At 41.0% G+C, this 18,053-nt stretch overlaps 1 protein-coding gene across 1 annotated transcript in view; it reads right to left on the minus strand.

The window, feature by feature from the left end:
- mon2 (MON2 homolog, regulator of endosome-to-Golgi trafficking) overlaps positions 1-18,053 on the minus strand; it is a 135,487-nt gene that overhangs the window by 16,768 nt on the left and 100,666 nt on the right. Inside the window, 5 exon segments of the mRNA XM_080436709.1 lie at positions 645-662; positions 3,267-3,410; positions 9,764-10,032; positions 11,303-11,782; positions 14,897-15,095. Coding sequence (XP_080292835.1) covers positions 645-662; positions 3,267-3,410; positions 9,764-10,032; positions 11,303-11,782; positions 14,897-15,095 — 1,110 coding nt within the window.

An 18,053-nucleotide genomic window follows, 5' to 3' on the forward strand; every position in this document is an offset into this window, starting at 1 on the left:
AATAAATCTAAAATTATTCTTTATTTTATTTTTTTTCCCATTTTTCCGTTCTTCACAAAGAACCAGGAGAAAACATTTTCCAAAAAGTTGCTGCTCCATTCACTTCAATGTTAAAAAATAAACGGAGAAATAAATAACATTTTCCCTATGTTTTACCATGTAAACTGCTGGCAGTTTTTGAGTACTATTTTTGAAAAACCCTGGCAGTTTAAGAGTTAACCTCAAGGACCCCCATAACTCTCTGAGTTACACACCCGTAAGGAGCCATTTATAACCCCCTCAAGGAACCATTTAGGGTCCCTGGACCACACTTTGAGACCCCCTGGTGTAGCAGAGTGTTTCCAGTGAGCCAACATGCAACAACACCATCACCCTGACTCTGTTTGAGCAGAATGGAACAGAGCCTTCATTAGTATCATGTGGTAACACCTGTGAGGGAAAGTAAGGAAGAGGCCCAATTTCCCATCCAATATGGCCGCTGTGCATAGAGCCTATCGGCTATTTCTTTTGGCATGGTACAACACCGTCATACAACCAAAGTATAAATCAGCCTTTAGTAGTACAATTATATACAGAGTGGAGTGGGGGGGGGGTATGGGGGGGGGGTGGATTGGGGGGGCTTGGTAGGAGATGGTAGAACTCACCGGTGCAAACAGTTGAATCTATAACGGTACATCCAGTGAGTTGTCACCACAAGAAACACAACGAGAGAGAGATCGACATTAAACGGGTTTTTTACACTGATGGCTTTCTCGACTAAATGAGATGAATTATAGGGCCTGAGCTAAAGAGAGGATCCCATTCAAATCTGGGAACCCATCTCTGTCCTTTTTAGATGTATTTGGCTATTCAAAAATAGCAGATCTACAAGCTCATGGCGCGGCACAGAGTGCCGCGCCATGAGCTTGTAGATCTGCCATTTACAGTGAAAATGCAAATATATATATTAGATATTATATATATATAATATATTATATATATATTAGATTCTTAGCAATCATTCTATTGATTATATAATTGACCAATCAAGAAGTGCATTTCTTTTCTTTAATTATGATCTACATCAATTGGCCACTTTAGCATTACGTTTGACATCTTTACACCATGGTGTCGTGCCAATAGAAAATAATCATGTAAGCATGTAGATCTATAGGCTATTTTCAGATCACTAGTTTTGAAATCTTTTGAAACTTTTCACCTATAATGACATGCCCAAAATAGGGATGAATCGATCACATATATATATATATATTTTCAGTTTTCGCTCTACACTAAATATCTTTCTGAAAATATATCTTCTAGATCTTCTATTTTCGGCTAAAATGTCCCCTAGAACATGGGTTCCCAAACTTGTATGTATTAAAATGGTAAAATGTACTATTTGTAATCATTTTTAGATTGTATTTCATCCATTCTGTTGAATTAAAAAAAAGGGGGGAAAAAGTGTTTATTTTTATATGACCCAAAATAATTTCGCGACCCCACCGTCAGTGTCCCCAACTTTGGGAACCCCTGCCCTAGAACACGGATGATGGGGTTAAAACCCCTGTAACACTTTCATATCAAATAACGACATGTCCACGGTGTAAAGACTGGGTTGATTCCTACTCCCGAGCCCCAGCCAGACTAATGGTTGACTGACCAGGCAGACTAATGGTTGACTGACCAGGCAGACTAATGGTTGACTGACCAGCCAGACTAATGGTTGACTGACCAGGCAGACTAATGGTTGACTGACCAGGCAGACTACTGGTTGACTGACCAGGCAGACTAATGGTTGACTGACCAGGCAGACTAATGGTTGACTGACCAGGCAGACTAATGGTTGACTGACCAGGCAGACTAATGGTTGACTGACCAGGCAGACTACTGGTTGACTGACCAGGCAGACTAATGGTTGACTGACCAGGCAGACTACTGGTTGACTGACCAGCCAGACTACTGGTTGACTGACCAGGCAGACAGGCTTTGAGGCACACAGGCAGCGAGTAGCGTGTAGCAGTAACATGAGTTAGACTAGAGTAATGAGCTTCAGACAGCCAGCCAATGCTGCCGGATCCAAACAGCATTGAGCCTATCCCTGTGATAGATAAGGCACAGCAGCTGTTGGATTCCTTATTGCTTCATCAAAATGCATTCTTTTAGATTCCTAAGGAAAACAATGAGCAGGGAAGAAGACATGAAAAAGTCAAAGTATAAAGGGTCCTCTTGTTGAGTAAAGAGGTGAGATTGAGGAGAAAGGTCAATCTAAGCTGGAGAGCATTTTTCTCCTTCAGATGCAGCAGAACTAAGTGGTAAACGGTCTCTGTCAGGGTGGAAACCTCATATTGTCCAAAACTGTTACTTTACAGGATTCAAATTCAAAAACATCAGAAGTAGCAGATCTACAAGCTCACAACGTTTTCTGATTTGTGGATCAGCTACTTTTGATGCTTTTGTGTGACGCTGCAGTATGACGAAGTAGTAGGGCGTTAATTCACTAAAAAACACACACAGTTGAAAGGTTTAAATATGGAGATAAGACGTTTCTGTCCGACAGCGACGGAAATGGTCTGCGTTCCTGGAACCAGGAACCGTGTGTGTGAGTCCCAGACGATCCACTCTGCCTCTCCTGAGACACTGCGTTTTGTTTTGCTTATTACCCCTATAATCTTTCCTGTAGCTGTTTGGATAGCAGTATTGGAAAAAGCTGTCAATACTGCAAAAACAATACTTGTATCTGTATCATGGAGTATGCCACTCTATGGCATATCGATCTCATGATGACATCTTATTTACTGTAAACAATTACTTTGTATTTTGAATGCTTTTGCCCCGGTTTATGTATTAATGATCTATTCCTAGATTTAGTTTTGTTACATACTGGTATGGGTATTGGTATCCTGCAGGTATCGGACAAAAAAAATCTTCCCCCCACTCCCTCCCCACTAGGGCTGGTGAATTATTATTTGAATATCGAATATTCCTCGAATATGGGGAAAATATGTATATTCGATATATATATATATTTTTTTTTTAATGTTTATTTGACAGGGACAATACAAAAAACAATGTATCAAGTTATAAAAACAAACAAAAGATATGTTTTATTGGATCCGAGCACTCGATACATAGTTTTTTGTATCGTTTCTGTAAAAACATTTTGAAAAAAATAAATAAAAAATGTTTTTATAATAATAATAATATTCGAATATCTGCCAATTTTATAAGACCAACATTTGAATATAATTTCTGAGGAAAGTTGACAGCCCTACCCCCCACCCTACCTGGTTGTATTTGGCGTTGGCCACGTGCTTGGTCTCCATCTTGCCGTACTGCGGCGGCTTGCAGGAGAACTCCACGAAGAGCAGCAGCTGCTGGAAGATGGCCGGGTACATGACCTGCAGGTTCTCTGGACCCACACAGATGGCCTGCAAGCAGGGGGAGAACAAACAGTCACTACAACGCTGACATCATGCGGTCAGGCCAGGAGGCCCTGCCTGCCATTTGCATTGCACACAAGGATATTTGTCGCTGACAAAAAGGGTCGGAAAAACCTCGTATGTGTCCGAGAAAAACGGTTGTGCTTTTCAGGAAATAGAAAGAAAGAGCCTGTGTGATACCAAAGTACTAAAAATGTTTACTTAAGTAAAAGTATCAATACTGCAATGTGGAAATACTCTGTTACCAGTTAAAGTCCAACATTTACTTGAGTAAAAATACCAAAGTATTGGTATCAAAATGTACTTAAAGTGCCAAAAGTAGAAAGTACTCATTATGCAGAATGTCCCATTTCACAAGTTTTCAAACGTATAAAATGTATAGAAATCCTTTGAAAATAGCAGATCTACGAGCTCACAATGCGTCGCTATGCGACGCATTGTGAGCTTGTAGATCGGCTATTTTCAAATGGCCGAAATGTATATAGGGCTGAAGTGGGTAATTGTAGTGGAGTAAAAGTACAATATTTGCCTCTGAGATGTAGTGGAGTAGAAGTAAAAGTACTGAAAATTGGAGATACTCCAGTTACAGTAAAAAATACCTCAACATTGTGCAGTACTTGAGTAAATGTACTTGGTTACTTTACACCACTGGTTCCTGATGGATCTAATGTAGTTATTATTTAATCACGAGCAATAGAGTAAGTGCAGATGAATATAAACTATTCTGAGCTTGTAGATCGGCTATTTTCAGAGTGCTGACAGTGACACCCACGTGCAGCCAAGCATAAGATGACTCGTCTTACAGTAGCTATACTGGATCCACTGGATCATCTCTAACATTTTAGTCTAGTTTTTATTTGTTGACGAAATTGTCAATATATTTAGTCCTAGTTTTAGTCATCATAGCTTAGTTTTTATTTAGCTTTTGTCAGTGTAAAAAAAGGTAGTCAACAAACATGTTTTGTCATGGCGGTAATTTTAGTCGACAAAATTAACACTATGACATGGGATGGATCTGTGACATGGGATGGATCTGTGACATGGGATGGATCCGAAAGTAACTAATACTTTTACTAAAGTACTGTACTTTTTTTTTGGGTATTTTTTACTTTACTGGAGTATTTCCTTACTTCTACTCCCCTACATCTCAGAGGCAGAATTTGTACTTTTACTCAACAGTACAACTATTTGAAAACTTTAGTTACTAGTTTAGATAGATTTTGATTATTGATTATTAGCCCCTATATCTACTATATACTACGGCTATTTGAAAATAGCAGATCTACAAGCTCACGACGCATCGCGACGCGTTGTGAGCTTGTAGATCGTCTATTTTCGAAAGATTTTCATGCATTTTGAAAACTAGAAATAGGAAATTTCTGCATAATGACTACTTTCTACTTTTGGTACTTTAAGTACATTTTGATGCCAATACTTTAGCACTTTTACTCAATAAAATTTTGAATACCAAACTTTTACTTGTAACAGACAGTATTTCTACATTGTGGTATTGATACTTTTACTTAAAGGGATATTTCACTTTCAAAAAACTTTGGGTCATTTTATCATCTACTCAGGCTTTTGTCAGCCCCCCAGACCGTTTTTTTTTATTTTATTTATTTTTCATTTTCCAAAAAATAATATAAAAAGTTTATGAAAAAAGTTATCGAAAAAACACGGCCCCCTCGCGTATTAGGAGGGCGGGGTGAGTCACCAAAACCAAGGACGGGTGTTTTAGATGAATCTAACATGTTAAAAATTGAAAACAGAGAACCAGGGCCAAAACAGGTGGCCACCATCAGTTTGATTACTCATCTGACACTGGCAAGTCAAGCACACAGAGTGAGAGTGAGGACATCCCAACCAGCCAAGGAGGGACTTTTTTGGACATACCCCGCCCACACCACCATGGAAGAGGTGGAAAAGGAAAACGAGGCGGGGCAAAAGAGGAAAGGGGGCAGCCCAGGAGGTCCCCAAGACAATTCAATCACCGGTAGTAAATCTGTCCAAAGTCCCCCTCACCCCCTCCCAAACCTCAGTTCTAAGCAAAGGCCTCTCATTTTCAGTGACTAATAAAGTCAATGCTTTCAACTTAAAGGTGGACACATATAAGTTCATGAGACAACTCCATTTGAAACATTTATTTTCTCCCCACCATAAGAGTGCACCATATTCCACTGAACAGATATCACCAATTGAGGAGACTGAAACGGGTGCAAAAAATCTCTCTCCGTTTTATCCAAAGTCATCATTTTGCCCCTCAATTAACTTAAGTCCTGTAATTGTGACATTCAACAAACTTGTCGAACATGACCTTGAAGAAATGTTAAAGAAGGATAAAGGCCCCAAGTATGCAAACTTAACCTATGAGGAGCGGTGTGCACTAAAGGAGTTGGAGAAGAATACAGAGATCATTGTTCGTTCTGCTGACAAAGGAGGTGCAGTTGTTGTCTTAGATACTGAATATTATAATCAGAAAATGCTTGAAAACCTTAACAGCCCCACCTACAGGCAGCTTGTGAAAAATCCTCTGAATGAGTACAAATCTGAAATTGACAATCTATTGAAAGCTGCTTTTGAATCAGACTGGATCACAAAAAAAGAGCATGCCTACCTGACTAATCAGAATCCTGTCACTCCCATCATCTACAGCCTTCCAAAAATCCACAAACATCCCACAGAACCCCCTCTCAGACCAATTGTCTCAGGAAGAGGCTCCCTCACTGAACCATTATCAAAATATGTTGATTTCTTTTTGAAAGACTTTGTGAAGGATCTGCCCGCCTACCTTGGAGACACAAAAGATGTGCTTAACTGTCTGAGTAATTGCACTTTGAATCAGAACACAATATTGGTCTCTCTTGATGTTGAAAATTTATATGGTTGCATTCCTCATGAAGATGCCTTGAATGCGGCTGCCTATTACTTGTCTAAGAGAGAAATAACACAAAACCCCCCAAATAAGTTTCTATTAGAACTGTTGCACCTTGTTCTGAGTCGCAATTACATGCAATATGGATCCAACTGGTACCTCCAACAATCTGGGACTGCAATGGGGACAGCAACAGCGCCTTCTGTGGCTGGATTGGTTGTGGGACAATGGGAAGAAAAAGTTGTACATGACTCCAATAATAACCCCTATCATTCAAAGATAAGATTATATAAACGGTACATTGATGATATCCTGTTATTTTGGGAGGGAACACAGACTGAACTAATGGACTTTGTGATATATCTCAACAACTCAAGTTTCCTGAAATTCACTTGTGAGCAGAGCATTGACAAGATTAATTATTTGGATTTAACTATATCCAAGGATGAAACTGGAATGATTCACACATCTATTTTCAGAAAAGACATGGAACGCAATACGATTTTGCATGCTACCAGTAACCATCCTGGACACCTAAAGGACAACATCCCAGTAGGTCAATTTTTGAGGCTTAAATGTAACTGTTCAGATCTTGATGACTTTCACTCCAAACAAACCATTATGAGTACTCGGTTTAAGGACAGGGGCTATTCTTCCAATTCTATTCAGAAAGCCATACAATATGCCAATAACACCTCCCGCTCTGATCTCTTATCTAATGCACCAAAAACAAAAAATCCAAGTCGGGCTTGTTTTTGTACTGAATATAACCACTGTGCTTCACAAATCAAAAAGATACTCAACAGACACTGGCATGTGCTCCAAACAGAGCCATCTGTGAAAGACCTCTGCAAATCCCCACCCCTTGTTGCATTTAGGAGAGCACCCACAATCAAAGGTACAGTCATGTACAAAAATATGGTTCAAAAGAAGACCACATGGCTGACAACAACTGGAATGTATAGATGTGGTAACTGTGCCTGTTGTGTTGCAACAACACAACAGACAAGAAATCATTCAATCATCCCCACACTGGAAGGAAGATTCCTATTCATGAATTTATCAACTGCAAATCGACACATGTGATTTACATGCTGTTATGTCCCTGTGGTCTAGCATACGTAGGACAAACTAAACGACCCCTCAAACAAAGAATATCAGAGCACAAAACTGCAATCCGTACAGGAAATATGGATTATGCAATTGCAAAACATTATGCTGAAGCAAATCATGGTTCACCCTCTTCATTAAAATTCTGTGGGATTGAGAAAATTGTGATGCCTATCAGAGGAGGTGATATTCTAAAGAAACTGGCCCAGAGAGAAATGCAGTGGATATACACACTCAACACTATGACACCCAATGGACTTAATGACGATTATAGCTTAAAATGCTTTTTGGGTTAAGACTATCTTTGATACCCCTTCACTGTGAATTGGATGTGTTAATTTGTTACTTTATGATATATGCCTCAAATTACCTGTAATTGTCTGTGTTCTTGCATACTAGTGATTGGACCTTGGTGATTGACTTCAGATTTCAGCTGTTGGTGAACTCTGACCCTTTGTATAAAGTGAGTTGAATTGATGTGATATGAATGCTCTGAGGAAGGCTCATAGCCGAAACGCGTAAGCGTTCAATTTATTGGTGTGCCAATAAAAAAAGTGGAAATGTGAGTAATTTGTCCTCCATTTAATTGATTTTTTTTGGATGTGCTACCTTTTTGGATTTTTTTTAATTCCTTTTTTTAGATGTATACTGAATTTGGGTCTAGCACTCCACTGAGAACCCATTGTTGATGCGCAACCTCTTTTTCTTATTATGTTAAAAATTGAGTTTGAAGTTATAATGGGTTTGTATAGGAAGGGGGCGTGTCTGATAAAATGAATATCAAATATCTAAATACTGAATCAAGCAACTTAAAAACGGTCTGGGGGGCTGACAAAAGCCTGAGTAGATGATAAAATGACCCAAAGTTTTTTTGAAAGTGAAATATCCCTTTAAGTAAAAAATATGAATCCTTCTTCCATCACTGGATCAGTGTTAATTTTGACTGTTAGTCTTTGACTAAAAGACTAAAAGACTAAGGTTTTGATATTTAGTCGACTAAGACTAGACTAAGACTAAACAATGTCAGAAGACTAAAATGGGACTAAAACTAAATTGTTAGTGTTACTAACACCATTAAATTAAACACCAACTAAAAACTAAATCATTCAAAAGACTAAATCACAATTTGCTGTCAAAATTAACACTGCACGGATCATTTTAACCCATTAAGACCTGGAACGCATTTGTATCAGTTTTTCATTTGAGCTAAAAAGCGTTATTTTACACTTTGGCTATTCAAAAATAGCAGATCTACAAGCTCATAGCGCGTCACCGAGTGCCGTGCTATGAGCTTGTAGATCTGCTATTTTTGAGAAATCGTGAACATTTTAGCAAATCTTTGAATATATATATTTTTAAAGCAAACATTTGTAACTCAAATGTTTGCTTCTGGGGGGTCCCTGGAACAACATATTTTGATGGGGGTCGGCGGCCAAATACATATCATTTTGGGGGTCCTTGACATGAAAAAGTTTGAGAACCACTGATATATAGAAACATACGTTTTTCAGAAAACTGTTGGGATTTGTAGAATTTCTCGTCCGGGATCCATTTTTCCCGTAAAGTGAATTTATTGTCATTGGTGATTTGACTAGTGGTGCAGTAATAACTGGTGCGTTACCACTGAAAATCAGGTTGAGGGATAATGGTAACCTTCGATATTGACCAGTTTGCAGCTAAACCAACATTAGAGATGCTAGACAAATGTCTTCAAGATGAACTGTTGCAAATAGCTGCTTACTACAAGTTACTTACTGCTAAACAAGATAATGCACATTCTCCGGTGGTCAGTGGACCACATTCTCCGGTGGTCAGTGGACCACAATCTCTGGTGGTCCGTGGACCACATCTCTGGTCCAGTTGGTCCTACCACCTCTCCGGGTTCTGTTCCACAGTCTTTTAATGTGAGTAAGAACATTTCGTTGGTGCCACTATTTCGTGAAAATGAAGTGGACTCATAATTCAGTGTTGAGCGCATTGCGGCCGCTCTCCAGTGGTATAACTGGGAGCTCGTTTTTATGTTGAAAAGTGGAACCTGATTTTGTCATAGTAAAGAGAGAAAAATGGCAACTTTTGATTGGGAGGGTGTTATGTGGCTGATCCCTAAATTGGTAAATTTGAGCAAGGTATGGGTGATTTGTTAACAGTGGACAGATTCAGTGCTGCGGTTTCACAGGGGACGGTGAAGTGTGAAACCTAGAACGTTCACTAGGCAAGTGAACTTGGAGGTTGTTGGTTCTGCCAACACAGGCCGATCTGGTGAACTCGAATGGTGGTGCAGCTAGTGCTATGGGGGTGAATTGGAATTGGCTTGAGGTCTTAATGGGTTAAAGCATGTGGAGAGAGAGGCCTTTATTACCTTCTGCAGGACGTCGAGGGCGGTGAGCACGGCCTCCTGGAGGCTGGTGAGCACGGCCTCGGTGTAGGAGGGCAGGATGAAGGGCGAGGCGTCGCTGCTGATGGGCACGGACACGGCGCCGTGCAGGATGACGCCCAGCTTCTTCAGGTCCTCCATGCTGAAGCCCGTCCTGATGTGCTGGTAGAGCGCCGGGAAGATCTGGATCAGAGCCGTCAGGAAGGGCTGGCTGGGGATGAAGGACAGCTTCTCGGTGCCACCACTACCACCACCTAGGGGTTGTCACCAGCACGACGATTAATTTGTCATACAAATAATTGCGATTCGTAATTTAACCCATTAAGACCTGAGAAGATTCTTAAAAAAAATCTAAATCCTAACAGTTTTTTGAAAAAAAACAAAAAAATATTTTTTCACGATTTTTCAAAAATAGCAGATCTACAAGCTCGTAGCGCGGCACTCGGTGCCGCGCTATGAGCTTGTAGATCTGCTATTTTTGAATAGCCTAAAGAAATCTAAAAGTGACACAGATGCGTTCCAGGTATCAAAGAGTTAATTGTGTTCATTTTGGCATTAAAACGTTGGAACCTAGAAATAACATTTCTGTTTTGGCTTTTATAAACTCATTTTGTAAACCTAAATTATAAATTAAATTATAATTAAATGTACACAGAATTGACTGACAATGACACGGTACCAATAATCAAAATAAAGTGCCTAGTACAGTATGGCCAAAACAGGCCATATTTAATCATTTTATAATAAAAAAAAAATGATATAGGAAATAGTTGATCAACAAGCTCACAACGTGCTGCATAATTTGTGACACATTGTGAGCTTGTAAATCAACCGCTATTCCACTATTTTTGAAAATGTTGATTGATTGATTGAATACTTTATTAACACGATTGTTAAAAGTATTTTGTTAAAAGGTTAAAATACTATATTCTGATAGTAATCATTGCTATAGAGTGTTTTTTCAGTAACAGATGTCTCCCTGTCTCTCCAGCTCTTTAATAAACAGAAAATAAATTTTTCGGTAGGTGTCAAAATCTCAGCCAATCAGGAGAAAGTACCCATTTTTAAGCTTAATTTGTATAGTGTTCCAGTTCAAATTTTGCATGCTCATTTCTTAGTGTCATCACTTCCAATTTCACTTGTTTAATCTGTATCCTGATTGAGTTCTCTGTCCTGGTTGGATAAAATTGGAAATGAAACTGAAACTGAAACGAAAATGCTTTTTCTGTTTAATAAAGAGGTGGAGAGACAAGGAGACTCCTAATACTGAACAAACACTCTATAGCAATGAGTACTATCAGAATATAGAGCTATTTAACAATTATTTTAACCAACGCAAATCACTTACCCTACCTTTAACAGTACAGGTAGTTGAAAATGACACATTTTCAACAGATGAATTCATACAAATGAATGGAAACGACTCGGACAATTCTGCAAACATAACTGCGTTAAGTCTCAAACAACGGCGATCCGGGGCCGACGAACGTAACAATAACGACGACAGGACCGTGAGAGACGTACCTCCGGCGGCGGCGGCGGCGGCGGCGGCGGCAGGGGGCGGCGGCCTGGTGGCCTCGGTCCCCGTCCGGTACCACGTGTTCCACGCCGACCACCACAGCGCCGAGTCGTCCATCGGGGGGCAGCAGGACTCCTCCGCCTCCCCCGCCCCCGGGGGAGGCGGGGCCAGCATGTCGCTGTAGCGCGTCAGCCGCTCCACCATGGAGTCGGAGCGGACCAGCGCCGGTCTGCCGGGGCCCGAGGCGCTGAGCGGGTCCATGAGCACGCCGCCGGGCGGGACGCCGCCGCCGGCGGCGTCCAGGGCGTTGAGCGCCAGCTCCGAGGAGGAGGAGGAGGAGGCCTTCTCGTAGTCCCTGACCGGCGTGACGATCTGCAGGATCTCCTGGAAGCTCTTGAGAGCGGCCAGGGACACCTCGTTGTTCTTGCTGAGGGCCGCCGACTGGATGTGGTCCAGGAGGACCTCCCACGCCTTGAAGAAGTCCCCTGGAACGGAAGAAGGGATTTGTGTTAAAGATGGTTCATATCGAGAACCTAATAAAAAATATTAAGAGGACAAATAGGTTTCCTCTATAGCAGGGGTCTTAAAACAGGGGGTCCGGGACCCCTAGGGGGTCCTCAGAGCTACTATAGGGGGTCCGCCAAATCTTTGAGTGATAGGATTTAGTTTTTTACATTAACCACTTGAACCCTAGAATTCCTTTTCTGAGGAGAACATTAGCCGAAAATAGCAGATCTACAAGCTCACAACGCCATTGTATTTTATTTATCTATAAGGCCTTGAGTGGTAAGCTTCCTTTATACCTATACTCGCTTTTGAAACCAAAGGTTACTGGACATTCAACACGTTCACAAACACACATTAGATATACCAGTCCTCGTAAGAGCAGTGAACAAGGAAAGACTGCTTTAAACTCTCTGAAACGGGTGAGATTGGTCTCAATAGAGACATTCAGGGTGCTTCTCGAGGACACACTATGGTCTCAATAGAGACATTCAGGGTGCTTCTCGAGGACACACTATGGTCTCAATAGAGACATTCAGGGTGCTTCTCGAGGACACACTATGGTCTCAATAGAGACATTTAGGGTGCTTCTCGAGGACACACTATGTTCTCAATAGAGACATTCAGGGTGCTTCTCGAGGACACACTACATAGTGACTACACCTGCTTCATGTAACTATGTTTATTTTAATCTGTGACACTGTAATATGATTCAAATGTTTGTTATTGTTTCTCATTATGTATGTATTGTATTTTATTTGCTGTTCTCAGGGCATCCTTGAAAAAGAGAGCTTGCTCTCAATGGGCTTCCCTGAATAAATAAAGGAAAAAGAAAAGAAAGAAAGAAAGTGTCAAAGGTTGTGTCAAACACAGGACACAGGATCTAAATGTCTCAACAGAAGGGCAGGGAGAGCGAATACAATGGTATGACCCATCCAGAGACAATGGTATGACCCATCCAGAGACAATGGTATGACCCATCCAGAGACAATGGTATGACCCATCCAGAGACAATGGTATGACCCATCCAGAGACAATGGTATGACCCATCCAGAGACAATGGTATGACCCATCCAGAGACAATGGTATGACCCATCCAGAGAATCCAACCTCCACCTCCCAATCTCAGGGCAGACACTCTAATCACAAGACCACAGAGCTGGTAACCACTGCATGAATGCATATTAATCAGGGAAGAGGGACATAGGGTCAATATCATGTGCTTTTGTCGATTGTTTTGGTTCGAGGCAAGATGTTATTTTTTTTAACCCATTAAGGCCTGAGTCCGATTCTTAAAATGTTTTCTAAACAGTTTTTTGAAAAAAATATAAAAATATTTTTTCACGATTTTTCAAAAATAGCAGATCTACAAGCTCATAGCGCGGCACTCGGTGCCGCGCTATGAGCTAGTAGATCTGCTATTTTTTAATAGCAAAATAAATCTAAAGTGACACAGATGCGTTCCAGGTCTTAATGGGTTAAAGGTCCCTTATGGTTATCTCAAATCAATAATTAAAACTACCTCTAAAAAAAATCAATGCACTTCTCTTATAAACAACAAGTCACGGTGGCAGAGAAAATCGAAAAGACAAGCAGTGAAATGAGGTCTTGGATATTGCCTCAAGGCAGAGCCAGCCTTTACAAAACCAAATAAATGCAGAACCAAGATAAATGCAGGAAAAAAAACTATCTCAAGAATAGGGCTGTACAGTTCTAAATCCTTCTCAATCCTGCCCTTTGCCCAAAGCAATGTCGTCAGACTGTAGTATAAGCATTGCAAGCAGAGTGTCGCAACATGTTATCAGCTTGCATGGCCGGCATTGCCAGGTTTATTGCATTGACAACGCGGCACTTTTGCAATGCGTCGATTAGCGTGTTCAAGTTTCAGTACCTAGCATTGGCCCGGGTTATTGCGTTATGTTATAACTAGTCCATACCCGTCCGGGGATATGCACACTCAAAGTACTTGCAGACGCTGGGTTATGCGCTGTGTACAGGCATTGCATTTGTGTTGCTGAACAGCCATAAAAAAAGTAGTAGTAGCAACTATTAGCACCATTCAGGTGAACTGATTATCATTTTGTTTAGGCAGGTCGACCACCATCGAATGCTGCCGTGCAACAGTCAAAGTATTTGCAGACGTTTAGTTATGTCTGGGCTAAGTCTGCCCGGTCTGTGGTCGCGCATGCATGCACAACTTCGTTGCGAACACGCACGCGCACACACGCGCGCACACACACACACACACACACACACACACACGCACACACACACGCACACGCCCACCCGTCGCTCCCACAGCCATGGGAAGTTGATGTTTAAGCTGTTTGAGCTTTGTCTGCCAATAACACAACATGGATAAGAACATTGCGTGTGTGAATCATATATCATCATCTGCATGCTTGTGGCATGCAGATGATATCCAAAGCGCCCTGTGTGGACTGTAACCCTGTGATCGGACATGTTTTTTGCAGAGTAAAGGCCTTTGCAGACAGGGTGCGAATCAGTTTTTACCGCATGCGAAAAGACGCACGAATCGAACTGGGTTCGATTGGAAAAAAAACGCATCGCCGCACGGTAAATTGGGAGCCGGTGTGCATGAGGCCAAAGAGAACCATGTGTTCATTTAAAAAATGATATCGTCCGTTTTTTTCGTGCGGAAAATCGCACCCTGTCTGCAAAGGCCTCAGAGGAGCACAATGGAAATAAGTACTAGACTTTCTTGTGTTTCTTCCTTGGAATGTTATTAGAGTTCTCAACGGGCCCGAAAACCCGAAAAACCCGACAAGATGTCAAGATGTGCTTATTGTCCTTAAAGTCACGCATCCAACAAGCTTTGAACTGAGCGGATTGGACCTTCTGTTCCAGAGATAGTGGCCAAAACATCTTGAAAGCGGCCACTTTCGCCGATTTTCGATCGTCAATTTTCAATTGAGTTTTGGCCATTGTCGCCCGTTTTTCTTTTATAACACGGGCTAGGAAGACAAACTAGAGGTAGGGTCGGGTTCGGGCAGAATTTGAGAACTCTAAATGTTATAACTGTACAGTTTTTTCAAATAAACTAAACTAAACTAAATGGAACCAAGCGCTCTCACCTAGCTGCTGGAGCAGGTATCTCCTGGTGTTGAAGATGCGAGCCACTCCGGCCAGCGTCAGCACCCAGGTCTCGGCCCACTGCTTCTCGGCGGTGTCTCGAGAGTGGTGGATGAGGATGTTCCCGCCTCCGGACTCGATCTTCTCCTTGTCAGCGGTGGAGGAGGACCTCCGCACGCGGTCCAGGAGGTGGAACAGCACCTGGTCACACACACACACACACCTGAAGTTCAGTCAACAAGGTAGGCTTGATTACATGCATCTGTGACATTTTTTTGGATTTCTTTGGCAATTCAAAAATAGCAGATCTACAAGCTCATAGCGCGGCACCGAGTGCCGCGCTATGAGTTTGTATATCTGCTATTTTTGAAAAATCTTGAAAATGTGTGCAAATCTTTGAATATATATTTTTTAAAGCGAAGATTTGGTAACTCAAATATTTCCTTCTGGGGGGTCCCTGGAACAAAACATTTTGAGATGGGGGTCCAAGGACCCCCTAGAAGCACAGATCAGAGTTAAAAATCTTCGCTTTAAAACTAAAGTTTTCACGATTTCTCCAAAAAATAGCAGATCTACAAGCTCATAGCGCTATGAGCTTGTAGATCTGCTATTTTTTTAATAGCCAAAGAAATCAAAAATGACACAAGATGCTATCCTGGTCTAAATGGGTTAAAGCTGTATTATGTGACTTTTTTTTGTGAATAATTCAAGTGAATAACAAACATTTTGGCTAAATTTCATTTTTACGATATGAAAATGCTGTGCCTGTGAATGTGACCGACACACAAAGTCCACACTTTGGAAGTGTGTTCTTTCTCAGCTTCCCTCGCAGCAGGTGAGTCATTAATTATCTCGTGCTGCTGCTACAGAACTGTACAACAATCTGCAGGCGGTCCGATGCATTGTTGTCAATTAACATAAACTGTCTGCTGTCATGTAGTTGTCTTAACGGATTTATTGATTTTAAATGCTCCAAAAATATTCATAATATGGCTCTATTGCACTTGACTATGTAACGTGATCTAAATCAGCACTGAAACGCTTGCAACAATTTTGTCACAAAGACCTACAATTTTGTACAATTGTGCTCAACAAGCTCACAACGTGTCGCGCTGTGAGCTTGATGATCGGCTATTTTCAGCAAAAATATTTAATGTAGAGCTCTAACAGAAAATACACTAGTAGAGAGCCCTAAGGGACTCCGGGGACAACCGTTTAAGTGGTTATAGCAGACCATATGCGTGTGTGAAGTTGACTTGAGATTTGAGCAGAGGAGTCAGCAATATGACGGCTTGACAGCGATGGTGGGTTTGTTTTTTGGAAAATAAATTAGTCCCTTTTTGTTGTTGTTGTTTTTTAAGTTGCTGTTTGGCCTGATTTGAATGGAGCTCCTGTTCAATGAGAGAGCCTTATTGGCTGGCTTCCAAGGACGTACTATATGCACATCCACAGTTCCAAACACCATAAGAATAAAAGAAAGATTAAAAAAGGGAGACTTCATTCATTGAATCTAACAGAGATTCCATTTTCTGTCTTGTTTTCACAGATATTTTTTCAGTTTCATTTCTCTTTTCTATTTTTCTGTCACTTAGTGGAGCTGTCTTCTAGCTAACCTTCACATCTACGCCATTGCTTTCTTTTTTGAGTTGTTGTTGTTTCCTACGTTGTTTGTTCTGTCTTCTTTTCCTTAAGAGTCCAATCAATCTATCGTCGCCGTCTCACAGAAACCTCCATATTTAAACAGATTTTTCTTTCGTAAATGAATGCCTTACTTCGTCGTACAGTATCGTGCAAAAAATAGCGAACGAAGGCGATCTACACGTTCACTACGTGTCGCGAACTTGTAGATCTGCTTTTTTTTTTTGTGTGAACATTATTTAAAATGAAAATGGGTCAAATACGTCTGAGTTTTATAAATATTTTCCAATGAAGTGTTTCGCAATGCAACGCATGGTGAGCTTGTAGATCTGCTTGTAATGCTATTTAAAAAAAAACATGATAATAATCAGGGGTGCACATAACTGGTGCGCAGGTGCGCATGCGTGGTCAAAATGCATGCTGCGCGGCACATCAGACGAAGGGAAGCGCTTTCGCGTACCAACAGCTGGGACCGCTGGGACAGGAATTTACCTCCTGAAGCCACACTCACACAATCACGCTAAAGCACCCGTCGGCAGTGGTGGAAAAAGTACTGAAATGTTTTACTTAAGTAAAAGTATCAATACTGCAATCTAGAAGTACTCTGTTACAAGTAAAAGTCTGGAATTCAAAATTTACTTGAGTAAAAGTACAAAAGTATTGGTATCAAAATATACTTTAAGTAACAAAAGTAAAAGTACTAAATATTTGAAAAAAGCAGATCTACAAGCTCACAACGCGTCGCGATGCAACGCGTTGTGAGCTTGTAGATCTGCTATTTTCAAATAGCCTATGTATAAAATAGGACTGAAGTGGTTAATTTATGTTTTATAATGTAATCATTTATATCTGCAAAGTAACTAGTAACTAAAGTTTTCAAATAATTGTAGTGGAGTAAAAGTACAATATTTGCCTCTGAGATGTAGTGGAGTAGAAGTAAAAGTATTGAAAATTGGAAATACTCCAGTAAAGTAAAAGTACCTAAAAATTGTACTTAAGTACAGTAAATGTACTTAGTTACTTTACACCACTGCCCGTCGGCCCCCTACACAGCCATTAGGCGGAGGGGGAGGGGACGCATGCTGCACGTGATTGTGTGAGAGTGGCCTCGAATGCTGACACACAGACACAGTCAGTCGCGCGTCTTGTACGCAGCACGCTGCTGGCTGTGCACTCGTCACCGATGATGAACGCAACGTGATGGTGCAAAATATGCCGCGAACGTCCCAATCTGGCGGATAAAAACAGCGCAGCACCGGGCACCGACCTTGGTGTGGGGGCACCAAACGGCGTGAAGAAAAGAAAAACCGGACCTTTTATTTACCATTTATTTGGCACGCACCAAGTTACATCTCCAGGTGCCCATCTGAGAACTACACCAAAAAAGTTATGTGCACCCCTGATAATAATAATTAAAGGTAGGGTAAGTGATATTTTTGGGTTAAAACAAAAAGTATTTTGTTAAAAGGTTAAAATACTATATTCTGATAGTAATCATTGCTATAGAGTGTTTGTTCAGTA

This window comes from Gymnoscopelus braueri (assembly GCF_963280865.1).
Source record: "Gymnoscopelus braueri genome assembly, chromosome: 9".
Taxonomy (NCBI): Eukaryota; Metazoa; Chordata; class Actinopteri; order Myctophiformes; family Myctophidae; genus Gymnoscopelus; species Gymnoscopelus braueri.